Source organism: Thamnophis sirtalis, unplaced genomic scaffold (assembly GCF_051295495.1).
Source record: "Thamnophis sirtalis isolate CommonGarterSnake01/CBP01778 unplaced genomic scaffold, rThaSir2_p1.2 scaffold_5, whole genome shotgun sequence".
NCBI lineage: Eukaryota > Metazoa > Chordata > Lepidosauria > Squamata > Natricidae > Thamnophis > Thamnophis sirtalis.
Window position 1 is genome coordinate 35,194,645 of NW_028261385.1, and position 13,647 is coordinate 35,208,291.

A 13,647-nucleotide genomic window follows, 5' to 3' on the forward strand; every position below is an offset into this window, starting at 1 on the left:
GCAGCCCTTCAAATGTTGGAAAACTGCTATTATGTTATCCCTACTCCTTTGTTAGATTAGACATACCCAGTTCCTGCATTGTATGATTTATCCTCCAGTCCCTTAATCATTTTTGTTGCTTTTCTCTGCACTTTCTAGTTTTCAACATCTTTTTTTTATTGCGACGACCAAAACTGGATGCAATATTCCAAGTGTAGTATAAAGGGGCATTATCACTTCACATGATTGTGACACTATCCCTGTGTTGATGCAGCCTATGACTGCATTGACTTTTTTGGCAGCTGCAGCATACTGCTGGCTCAGACTGGTATAATTATTATTTTCATCTTAAAGAGATTCAGTTTTGCATACCTTTATCTTTGTGTGTGTGTATGTGTCCCTGTGTGTGTGTCCGTGTGTGTGTGCCTGTGTGTATTGTTCCTATAGTGGTTTATGAATATAGGAAATTTTAGTGCTCGAATATCATGTATTTTTTGCTCCATAAGGCAACTTTCCCCCTCCCAAAAATGGGTGGAAATGTTTGTGTATCGGGCCGTGGCGGCGAGGTCCTTTTACAGTGCTGAACCCCATCTTTTCTGTCTTTGTCATTGTCCCTCTTCTGTCTCTTTTTCGCAGTGCAACAGTCAACAGGCAGAGCTGGCATATGAGAGGACACCTATCTGTGGTCCTCTCAGGCTCTGCCTGATTTTTTTTGCTTGATTTCCTCCTCTAAACTTAGGTGCGTCTTATGGAGCAAAAAATATGGTAGTTTAATCTAATTTGTCTCATAATATGTGTTAGATCAACCTTCCCTAATCTGTTCATATTTGTATGCAAATTTGGCTACAAGCAGGAGTTCTGGAGACAGTTTTGTTAGATTAACATTTATTCCTAAGAAAGGGTTAGATGTTTATTTATATTAATCTAATTTTTAAAATATTAATTTTTGTGACTATAATAAGCATTAGAAGGATATGCTGTGTTCCGTGCTGTAATTTATTTAAATTCACAAGTGACTAGAGGCCGTTTTAGATTAGTTTTTGTCTTAGAACCCTATTCTCGTCAACCAATTAGCGCTTTTCAGAAATGGCTTGGAAACCCGTTCTCCTACCCATTCTCCTATTTCTAGGAAATAGTTTTATTCTTTTTTCTTAATTTAATTGGAAACCTTAATTTAGAGGTGGGATATTAATAGAAGCCACTATGCCAGCTTCATCAACTGTTCTTTTAGCATGAAATAAAAGGGATGTAACCCTACTCCTGAAAATGCAAGAGTCCAGGTCCCGCTGTCCCTTTCTCTCATGTACCGTGGCTGAGCACTGCTCGGGCAGCCCCAAAGGCTGCGGGATGGCTCGGGTGGCCCATTTCACCCGTGCCAGATAAGAGGCAGTCAAACCACCCTATAGTAATGAGTGCCTGGCCAGCTCTCCCTGCTACAGGGGTTATATCTGTTTTTGTTTTCATAGCAACTGTCTTCAAAAACATCTCTATGCGCTCATTAAATGAACTGAGGAGTAGATTGGCAATGGCCATTTTTTTGGTCCCTAATATCTTATGTTCCCACCAGTTCAGTCCATAATTTCATTCCTTCTCCTTTCTCAAAAATGTAATTTGGGTGTCTACAGGTTCCTCCACACTTTTTACCTGCAAAGGTCTGTGTGAGGGAATGACACATGGAGACTCCAGTTGTTGGAATTTTACAGATGTGAACTTTACAGGGTTGGACTGATGAGATGCACAATACTGGGACAAATGGCTCCACTGAATTCACTCTTCTTTCCCCTTTCTTGTGTTTCTCTTAATTTTTTGTTGCTGTGGTTTCATTTTGAGGGTAGAACTTCTCTGTGCAATTATTTTCCTTGAACCAACAATCTGAAGCCTCATCCCATCCATCCAAGAAATGACACTTAGAAACAGAGGAAAGCAAATAAATGGCTTTTTTTATCCACCACCCATCTCAAATTACATCAGTACTTGGTTTCTGGTATCAGGAAGTCGAAGTCCTACCAAACCTCCACACACTAAAACTGTAGAAGCCAACAGAATAGGTATTGATTTGGCAATGATAACAAAAGAACCAAATATTAAGTTTCCAAGAACAGCTGCTGCTTTGCAAAGTGCATTTAAAAAGCCAAAGCCGGTTGCCCTGAAAGAGAGGAAAATAAATTAGAATTAATATGCAGAAAATACACACATACAGTAATGATGGTGATAATGTGTTGTCTGAACTTGAACTTGATTTTAAAAAAAGTTTTTTATCTGTATAAATACATACACATACACATTCTTTAAAAGATAAAACACTAGTGACTACCTGCCCTTAATAAACAATTCTGAAACAACATATTGTATACATGAATCTAAACATGTCAATTCACGTGTTACTACAAATGTGTTTACTTCTGGGGGGAAACTTATCAGCACATTTTTAATTTAAAGGCCATATGCCATTCATCAGATGTTTACGAAAAGATCAAGAATGATGAATCATAGAACAAAATATTAAAAGAGAAGAAATAAGATTGGGAAGAATAGCATGTTTTGCTAGTATCAAAAAGAAAGCTGCATTTATGCCTGACAGGCCTTCGCACAGAGAAGAAATTATACCAATGTGGTGCCACTATTAAGAAACATTTTGCCACACAGTTCTGGCATTAGAAAAAGTGTTATTCGGTGATGCATGAAATTGCCCTTGACTAATAATGAAGCTCATATAGTTATTCAGTCTCATGTTTTACCCAGAAAGTAGAAATGGAAGCAACAAGAGAAAGCCAAATGGGTGACTTTGGACCTCTCTCAACTGAACTCATTCACAGAGATGTTGTTGTGAGGAAAACAGGAGAACTGGATATGTCCACCACCTTGACTTATTTATACAAATAATAAAGGCAAGATATAATTTAAAAAAAAATCAAATAGTAACATTACACAGGTCTGCAAAAAAAAAATTTCGAGAGCTGTTTTGGTTATTCCATGTAATCTTTATGTTTTTTGGTGTGCTGAATCCGAAAATGACCTCCATTTTGTCATAGGACATCACGTTTCCTGACAATTTAGGTAACTATGTTAAATAAGGCAATCTCTCAAAATAAATGGAAATAGACTTATAAAATTAAAGATTTTATAGATTTACAGATTTACAGTGCTATATATTTTTTACATAACTTGGACAAACCCTTTAAGGGTTTTTTGGCATTTTATATCTTAAATGCACTTATGTGAATTAATTAATAGTAATTTGGACTTTAAATTTGGTTAAAAACCCATAATATTAAAAAAATACCAAAAATTTTTAAAAAAGATAAATTTGAAGACAATTTTGCATGTTGTGGCAAATCATGACGTCTAGGAGTTTTTTCAATATTTTATTTGTTTTCAGCACACCAAAATACATTAATAGATGAAAATAATCAAAATAGCTTTTTAGTCACAGACTGAAATTATTTATGGAGATTCTCAGTCATCCTGGTCACGGTTGTCCTAAAGGTGCTTTTTCAAGAGGCAACTGGACTTCCTGGTTTTTCTTTGAAGACGTTTCACTTCTAATCCAAGAAGCTTCTTCAGCTCTGACCTCTAGGTGACCTTAACAACTCACTAAAGAATGCAAATAACCATCTGGCTGCAAGGAGTATAAATCCTTCCATTCCCCACCATCCAGTCAGAGCTGAAGAAGCTTCTTGGATGGGAAGCAAGATCTCTTTGAAGAAAAACCAGAAAGTCCAATTGTCTCTTGAAAAAGCACCTTTGGGGAAATAATAACATTATTTCATATTAAGATATGCAATGGCTTTTCAAGGTAAAGTATGAATGAGGCCTGACAACTTAGCAATTGGCAATCCTCAAGCTCAGGCCCAGTGGTTCCCAAACTTGGCAACTTTAAGACTTGTGGACTTCAACTCCCAGAATTCTCAGAGCTGGCTGGAGAATTCTGGGAGTTGAAGTCCACAAGTCTTAAAGTTACCAAGTTTGGGAACCACTGGGCTACTCGAACAAACGATTTTGCTTCCAAAGCTAAAAACTCAATAGAGTAGTCACTCCGCTAGAGAGAAGTTTCCTGAAGATGGGCTCCAGTACGAGTCCGATAGCTTGGAAGACAAAACCACTGGTGTTGGAGACCGACCCAGATTGGACACTCAATACAGTACAGTACAGGTAGTTCTAAACATATGACCACAATTGGACCAGAATTTCAATTGTTAAGCAAGGCAGTTGTTAAGTGAGTTGTGCCCAATTTTACAACTTCTTTTTACCATATTTGTTAAACAACTTGCTGCAGTTGTTAAGTGAATCATCCTATTATTAAGCAAATCCAGTTTGCCCCATTGACTTTTCCTGTTGCAAATAGCTAGGAAGGTCACAAATGGAGATCATATGATCCTGGATACTGCAACTGTTGTAAATACTTGCCAGTTGTCAAGTGCCCAAATTCTGATCATATGACTGTGGGGATGCTGCAATGGTCATAAGTGTGAGGATCAGAGGTAAGTCACTTTTTTCAGTGCCATTGTAGCTTCAAATGGTTGCTAAATGAATGATTGTAAGTTGAGAACTACCTGTAATTACATTATTTAATCATAGGTGGGTCATACCAGCAAAGTAATGCACCTGTCTGAATCTAAATCATGTTTCCTCCAATTGTTTGCCCTCTGGAGAGATGAATGTCAATTTTTAGAATTCAGCCAGCACAGCTATATGTTTGTGGCTTAAAAAGGCTGATCTGAAGGTTCCTTAGTTCTTTCTTGCAAAAATGGAAGGGCACTGAGTGCATTACAATTTCATGATGGAAATAATTCTTATATAAAAATGTTTTTTGTAACCTATGGTAAATCTGTGATATCTAAACACACCAGGAACAATAGAAAATAGGTATCAATATGCATCAAAGAACTGCAGCCTATACAATAGCGTATACAAGCTGGAAATTATGAAACAGTATAGAAGGTTGGAAGTACATCACTGTGGAAACGCAGGAGAATCTTTCTGAATATTCTAAATGTTTTGAATAACATTTCTCTCTCAGTTTTATATGATAGATTACAGAAATACAATTCTGTAATGAAAATAATTATAGTTAAGTAATTATTACCGTAATATACAGAGATAGTAATTAAATGCTGTACTCTATGTTTAAATAATTGCTACATCATGTCTCAAAGGTAAGACTTTTTAACATTTGATTACCTTCTCTAAAAATCAGTGCAAAACTTAAAATTGTTGCATGTTTTGAGCCAGGTTATTCTTAAAACTATTCTTTTTATTTCCCCAATTCCACATCAAACACAATTCCTTTTTCTGGCTTCTCCTGCTTGTTTGTCCTCTCTGCCCAGTAGGCTATCAAGACTGAGACAAATTACTTTTGCCAGAGTTTTGAACAAATTGCTTGCAAAGGTCTATAAATTTCAGCTGCCTCAGGGCCACAGGTTTTACACATGATCAGATAAATAATCTTATGAGAAACAGAAACTGCCTTCAGGAGATCCAGCTAATAAGGTACTTGGTGAAGATGCTTATGAGACGGCATCCAAATCAATTCTGTCTGTTCAGAGGTTTCTATATTATTTCCTACTCTGAAAAACCAGTTTGAGATTACGGTGCAATGTACAGACCCTTGGGAAACAGAAACAAATATGTGCTCTTAAACAACAAAACAGCAGCATTGTTTTATAGAGGTCCACAAAAATATCTATGCGCTTAATTGCCAACACAAATATGGGTTACAAGACGGTAAGCCAAATTTAAAAGCCAGAAGGCCTGTGCTTGAAGAATTTGAAGTAATTGCATGGAGTAGGGGAAGGGAATGCAGCTGGTTTGACACCCTTAAACACATGGTGACAAATACAGATGACATATTTAGTAGAACTAGTTTGGTTATTTGCATATCTGTGGGAAAAAATGTTTCTCCTTGCAATAATATGGCATAGCCATGCATACAATTTAAATAATGTCCTCTGGGGCATTTTGTTAGCTTACTATAAATTTTAGGTAGTCAAATATTTGCATTTTGCAAAAATAAGTTTATTTTTTATAATTATGAAACCAAATAAATAAAATCTTCTTTGGGTTGAGTGTGTAACTTTACACCATTTTCTTGACAATGGTATCTTTGGGAATTTAAATTCTCAATCTAATGTAAGGCCCTGGTATTCCATGATAATCTCCTATGAAGAACTCCTAATAAAGCTAATAGGAATAGATTTTTAAGATTACAAGCATAAGAAAGTTTATAGGTTTTTTTAACAGTTTCAGTGATCAATTTCATGTTGTTAAACTTAGTGCCAGGCAGCAATCAGGAGAATATGGCTCAAAATCTCAGTTGAATAGCTTCAACTCTATGCATCCACTCTAAAGAAATATTTTAATTCTTGGATAGGAACCACCTGCAAATTGCAAAGCTATAAGTGAAATAGGGGAGCTGGGAAACATTGTGATAGAAATATAACGGCAACCAACCTCCTTAAGTAGCAATAAAATTGCATGGATCCAATCACTAGGAATTAGTCTTTGAGAGCATCTTTGTTTACACTTAAAAGACAGAATTTAATAGTTGGTAGCAACCTCTGTCTTGGAAGCTGACTCAGAAACTTGAAAAAAATAAGCCACGGTTTATTTAATTATAAGGTATGTAATTTGGTTCAGACAAAATCCAAAGTCAAACTATATCATGGCTTGAACAATTTCAAAACCAGTCACTGGGTTATGAGTGTTTGATAGAAACCATGATGTTGTCACAAACAGATAGCCATTCATGGAATCTATCACTGTGAGAATCAATTTTTATTTCAGGTTGAGTTTACATTATCTAATAATCTAATCGACATATATACAGGTAGCCTTGGACTTATGACCACAATTGAACCCAAAATTTATGTTGTTAAGTGAGACATTTGTTAAATGAGTTTTTGTCCCATTTTGCAATCTTTCCAGCCAATCTTTCTAAGTGAATCACTGCAGTTGTTAAATTAATAGTGTGTTTGTTAAGTGAATATGGCTTCCACATTGAGTTTGCTTGTCAGAAGGTTGCAAAAGCTGTTCTCTATAGTCCCAGGACACTGCAACCATTATAAAGAGGAGCCAATTGCCAAGCATCTAAATTTTGATAATGTGACCATCAGAATGCTGCAATGGTCATAAGGGTGAGAAATGGTCATAAGCCACTTTTTCAGTGCTGTTGTAACCTTGAACGGTCACTAAATGAACTGTTTGTAAGTCAAGGACTATCTGTAACTTCTTTGAAAAGTGTCATTAGAGAAAAGATACCCATTCTATATTTTTATTTGTATTTTATAGCATGAAGAAAGGCTGTACCTGCTGGGTTCATATGAAATAGGAACTTGCAGCGTGCAACTTTGAACAGAGATTGAAATAATCAAGATTATATTACATATAAATCTTTCCTGAGATCGTATCTGAAGCAAAATATAATGAGGTAGCCTACATAGTGAGACATCTAAGGAAGATTAGGGGTAACAGTGGGCAGCTAACCAGGATTAAATTACACACCCTGCCTATCCAGGCAGGAAAAACTGTAATTACCATCATTCATTACAAAAAGGAAAGCAAAAATTACTGTGAGGTGTGGTGTGAATAGTACTTCTAGTCTGTAGCCTAGGTGGAAGGTGGAAAATAAGGAAAACTGGGCAGTTTCAAAGCTCCAGTTTTATAAAGCCTCCCAAGAAAATGGGAGAAGACATGAGATATAATGAAGGAGAGCAAGTTTTCAACACATAATTAGCTAGTCTGACAAGATTCCATATGCACCTCATGAGAAATAACAATGTCAGGAATTTCTGTGGGATGCTTTTCTAGAGTGTGTCACATGCAATTTTTGAGGGCTTGATTTAATGAACATCTCACTGACACACCCTAAAATAAAGACAACAGTGAGAAAAGCAATACCCTGGCTGGGGGGGGGGGAGACAGGATGGATGAACTTAAATGAATATTGTCATATTCATTCCACAGGGTGGCAGTAAAAATCTGCTGTCCCAGTATCTGCAAATTGTTTCAAATCACATATTTTCTGACAAAATTAAATAAGGGGTGCAATAGTTCATAAATAGCAAACAAAGGAAAGGATTCCTTCAAAGAAAATTGTTTAGGTTGCAACTCAATAATCTTGAAGGAGCACCCAGAGCCACATAATTTTTTGTTGGATGTCTAAATAGGTACATTTCTTTTATAATTCTTCAACACTGGATGAAGACGGGTCATTATGAATCCATAGGATACCATACTTCCCCATTCTCTTGGACTAAATTGGAAGCAACAGACAAACATTTATTTGTTTTATTTATTTGTATATTGCTCTTTCTTTTGAGGAGGCCAGAATGGCACACAGAAAAAAAAGTAACAATCATAAAAAATATCTCTACATGAAAAATAAGCGTCAGGCTCCATATAGCTGTTAATTCCAAGAAGCAAGGACCATATGGATTTTTAAAAGCATACAGGTAGTCCTTGAATGTTTGACAGACATAAAACTGCTCACTTAAAATGGTGAAAATCATGAGACTCACTTCACTTACAAAACCTTGGGCAAAATCACAAAACTCAGGGATACTGCAATGATAAAAAAGATTACAACTAATTACTAAAGCAGCAGCTCCAGCCCTCTGGAATGATCTCCCTGTCGAGATCCGGACCCTTATGACCCTCCCGGCTTTCCGCAAAACCACCACGTCCTGGCTGCTCCAGCAGGCCGGGGGGCCTGTGAAACATCCAGCCCCGTGGAAATTGTGAATGTTGCGGTTTTGTTTTTAAAGTGTTGTCTTTGTCTAGTTTCCACCCTTCCCTTGTCTATTGTGAGCCGCCCGGAGTCCTTCGGGAGTGGGCAGCATACAAGACAAATAAATACAATACAATACAATATAAAGTAATTATCTTTAAAGAGATACTGTATATCTATGAAAAATAGATGAAAATTACATGTCTTCCAAATTAAGATTTCAGAAACATTACCAAGTATCTAGTAAGTTCTAGATCAAATGGAAGCTGATGGAACTTTTGAGACAATGATCAGCAAGCAAAAATATCATATAATTTGTATATGTACCTGAGCATAAGATGAACTAGAAAAAAATATTATTCCTGGAAATGTTGATATAGAAAAATGGAAAGCTTATAAATAAGATGAATAAATGAGATTAAAATGATTATTGGAATGTCCTTTGAAGAACTGTGTCACTGTTGGGGACAGATCAAGATGGCAGTTGCAGTTGTCAAAGACCAAACTCAACAGCACTTATCAAATAAGCCAGGTTTAATAATATTGTAGGAAAAGAACCATATTAGTCTGTATTGGCAAAAAAACAGGAGTCTCATAGTATCTTTTCCAACTAACAAGTTATATGAAAGAGCATAAACTTTTGTGAACTGCTGCTCATTCCATCAGATACCTAGAGTGAGTAGAGCAGTGTAGGATTTAAATTATGGTGAGTTGGAGGGAAATATGAGAAGGAAAGGTGGGGAAGGGGAAGTACAGAAAATAATTGGTTATGCAGATGTATATTATATATGAGAAAGATTACAAGTATCATATAAATTAACAATTGTAACATGTTGATTATATTATCACTGGAAGGATCATTAACTATGCTGATCTTTTTTGTCATGAAATATCCCAAGATTTTCGTAGCCCTTTTACCATTGGATTAATTTCCTCTTTGTTTTCCTAGCACATTTATTTTATGCAAATAATGTAATATGCAAGAAAACAAAATTATCTATCATTAAATTGCTTTCCAACAGTGTTTTATTCATTATTCCTCAGAAGAATAATCAGATATTCTGGCATATCCATTAGCTTTAATATACAGTATTTCTCATTCTACATTTACAAGCTTTGTCAGTGAAACAAAATGAAATCTTTTAATATTCTTGCTCTATTATTCATCTCTGTAAGCTATTTAATCTCAAATCCTTCTGCTTCTCTGCATTTATGGATCAATTCATTTTTGGAATTGTTGAAGAAAACTGGATACATAAAGAATTTGTTCAATAATCTACACATGTGGTTACATTTCCTTTATTTGGGATAGGTATTTTTCCAACCTTAAGACATTAAGTTTTTTTCATATTTGTAACATAGTACTGTTAGCACTTTAACTTCTTTCTACAGTTTACAACAGGTGAAGTAGGCATTTCACTTGCACCTAATGCTTTCAGCTTGAATGTATTGTTTCTAATACAGCTCAAGATTAGTAGAAACACACAGAACATAGCTTTCCTGATCAATTTTGAATTTAGACAGAAGTTAAATAATATAGCCCTAGTGCAGATCAGTAGAGGTCACAAAAAAAAAAAATTCTTATTATTCACAATCAAACAGTCTATTTCCTAGCCTTTTTCACCTTTTAAGTATGTATTTTCGAAATGTCCAGTTGACTTATGCTTTGAAAAGAAGGTAAAACTTGGCAAGAATATAAAACTATACCTTCTATCTGTAGGATACAACTCCACAGTAATGACATCAAGAGAGTTCCATGCTGAGATGGTAAGGCCATTGTATAGACACAGCATGCCTATCATCATGGCTCCACTTGTACCAAACCATAGGAAAAAGCAGCTAATTCCAGAAAGAATCATAGAACCACCTGCGTGAAAACCAAATGTTAATAGTTACTATTGCCTCTGGCAAAGGCTTTACAAAACAATTATTATAATATTGTCAGCATGAGTGGTAACTTAAGCAAAGTTATAGCAAGCAAAGAACCTGTAAGGATCAAAGACTTTGTAGTAGCATTGGATGTCAGAATAATACGTTAAGGGTCATGTCCTTAAGGCTTTCCACTATTCAGGAAGAAAGGACAGCTTAAAATGGAATTAAGAAGATTGAAAGTCCATACAAGAACTCAATTGGATTTGGAATTTTCATGGTGGCAAGTTCCCTACTGTCAAAATTTCTTTAAAAGACTGAAAAAACTTGCTACTGGCTAGTAATTCTCTGTGTTAAGATTTCTGATCTTGAACTATGAGAAGCTTATGCTTTCTTATAATCTGTTTGAAAACCTCGATTCAAAAATGTTCCGCTCCAAGGGCCAGCACTGAGACAAAAACAAGCTTCCTTCGGCACACAATATCACAGGATAAAATGATAAAACATACAATTTCAACTGTCATGATCTCTCAAGTTGGGGGTGGGAGGAATTTATAGCAGGAATTTGTGAGTTTGATAAGCAAAATGATTTTCTTTTCTTGCTTTTTATCACAGAAAAGCCTGAAACACTTTGTTAAACGGGAGTCAAATTTTGGGGTATTTTCTTTTCTCTCTCTCTTTTTATAGGCAATTCAGCTAAGAGGCTATCGTTTTGGGAGAAAATAGGATTAGGGAGGTTTAAGGCTGAAAGGCTGCATTAAGCCTCTCACAAATTCATTATTCCTTAAAATAAAGGATCGCTGCACCATCTACTATCTGATAGTGCACTGAAAACTAGCTGGTGGGCGAAACAACTCTCGGTATATAGATCCCTCACCCTGTGCTTGATTATTTATAAATCCTTAAGTGAAAAGGAGAAGAATGTTTAATTTTTTTTAAAAAAAAATCAATCAATTTCAAAGCGAAGTTCCTACCCAACATTGTTAAACGTCCAATTCGATCCATCAGAAGAGCTGAGACAATATTTCCTGGTAATACTGCTAAAGTCCCCAGAAAATTGACAAAATAAATCCAGTAGGCACTGTAATCATCATCGAATGAAATTTGGCACCCTGTCTTATTGTGAAAGAACGTACAATTCACAAATTCACTGCCAGGGTATTTATATGGCTCAAGATCTGTGGAAATAGAAGAAATTTGTGAAAGTTGTAATATATTTCAAACACAGGTTCTTTTACATATTGCCTAAAAGGCCAACATTAATATTTAGTATAATAGTCCAGCATATTAATATTGTGGTATGTTAATGTTTTAATGATGTTTTTTTCCCCAGTTTTATATTGTTGTGTTCGCTAACTTAGATATGCCTATTTCTCAGCAGGACATCAATATATTTTACTAAAATTATGTGTGTTTATTTTTTAATATGTTTTTATTGTCATCAGGTGGAAAGATGAATAAATAAATAAATGTTTTATAAATAAGGTAACATGTCTGTTAAGTCAAATATAGTGTTTTTTTAAAAAAAGGTTTATTAATCACTTAAAAAACAAAAACAAAGACCAAACAAACAAGAAAAAAACAAAAACAAAGAAAAAATAATTGGTACAAAAACATAATGTCAGAAGTGCACAAAGGAGTGACAAATTTTAGGGTTAGTGCCCAGTGTATCATTGATTAGAAAAATCATTAAATTACATTAAATTGTTTTAAGAATGAAAGTAAGAATTCGCCAAAATCTCCACTATTTATAATTTTAAAATACCAAAAGAGAGGGATGGGACGGACGGAAATATGTGACTGTTACACAAATCTAGGCAGGGTGAGGACGGCTTGAGAAGCCTGGTGCAGACTGTACAAAAATTGAGGGAGGTCAGTGGAGGATTTGGGAGGCCCAGTTCAGGCTGTACATAAGTTGGGGAGGGCGACAAGGGAGGGGTAGCAGAGTTAATACATGGCGGAGGATGCTGCTGGCAGGAATCACTTTCCAGAGTGACTTCCGACCTCCCTTGTTGGTTTCGCTATTCAATGCCCTTCTGGGAAGCCAGCAGAAAATATCACAAATGGCAATCATGTGATTATGGCTCCCAGTTTGCAAACATTAAGTGCTATAGCTGGAATTTCAGGGACCAATTATATGTCCATTTTTTCAGCAATGCTGTAACTGAATGCGGGCTGAATGCAAGAAGCTAAGGGCTACCTGTATTCTCCTTGTAACTCTATTATAATTATTAATCAGAAATGTTAGTTGAAGGCCAAAATGACATGATATGCAGCTATTAAGGTATTTTAATTTAAAATGGGGAAAAACCTTCTCTCCCCCCAAGGACAGATGTAGTTTTTGGCAGTGGTATTAGCCTTAATCAAAACACCTAAGAAAAATGAATAAACCTGGATGATAAAACACTCTTAGTTCTTTCCCAAAGTGATGTTAAGCACAGTATGTTCTCCCCAATCCTCCACCCCCTGCACCTCCAAGGTACATGTAGAAGTTGACTTCATTTTGCCTTTGGAATCCTGAATGGTCCTTCTCTGTGGCTGCCTAAAAAAATATAAATGTTAGTTGGCCCAGTTCAACTTTCTCATATTCCAATAGAAAGTCTCAGTTACATTCCAATCACCCTTGGCAGAAAGACATTCATGCCAAAAAGATGAAGAAATTATTCATAGGGGCCAAATATTCCCGCTCTTTCTTCTTCAAAGTTACTTCTGACATTGTCAAATAATTAAGCTCAGCCAGAAATCCAGCACTTGACATCCCTACAGCTGGTTTAAAAAAAAAGTTTAAAAAGTATTCTGCTAAACTTCTCTTCTCCATTGAAATAACTACCAAACAGTTGAAGGATTTGGGGAACAAAAGAGTGTGGTATTTCCCCTCCCCCAACATACCTGAATTGAAGAAAAAAGTCTCTATAAAAGTGCAGTTTCTAAAATATGTATTCAATGTAGTGACATCCTCAAAGTAACAGTGCTTAAAAAGGGAGTCTTGAAAAGTAACTGCTTTGAATGTCATCATTGTGAACCTGAGAAAAACAAAGAATTTACTGTACTGATTTAAAGCATGATGGAAGACG

At 35.8% G+C, this 13,647-nt stretch overlaps 1 protein-coding gene across 1 annotated transcript in view; it reads right to left on the reverse strand.

The window, feature by feature from the left end:
* Nucleotides 1–1,899: 1,899 nt before the first annotated feature.
* The window catches only part of SV2C (synaptic vesicle glycoprotein 2C), an 80,354-nt gene continuing 68,606 nt past the window's right edge, over nt 1,900–13,647 (reverse strand). Inside the window, exons 10-13 of the mRNA XM_087715619.1 lie at nt 13,463–13,596; nt 11,548–11,751; nt 10,412–10,571; nt 1,900–2,125 (exon numbers count right to left, since the gene is read on the reverse strand). Of these exons, the coding sequence (XP_087571745.1) occupies nt 1,942–2,125; nt 10,412–10,571; nt 11,548–11,751; nt 13,463–13,596 (682 nt within the window). The 3' untranslated portion in view covers nt 1,900–1,941. The remainder of the gene's footprint in view (nt 2,126–10,411; nt 10,572–11,547; nt 11,752–13,462; nt 13,597–13,647) is intronic.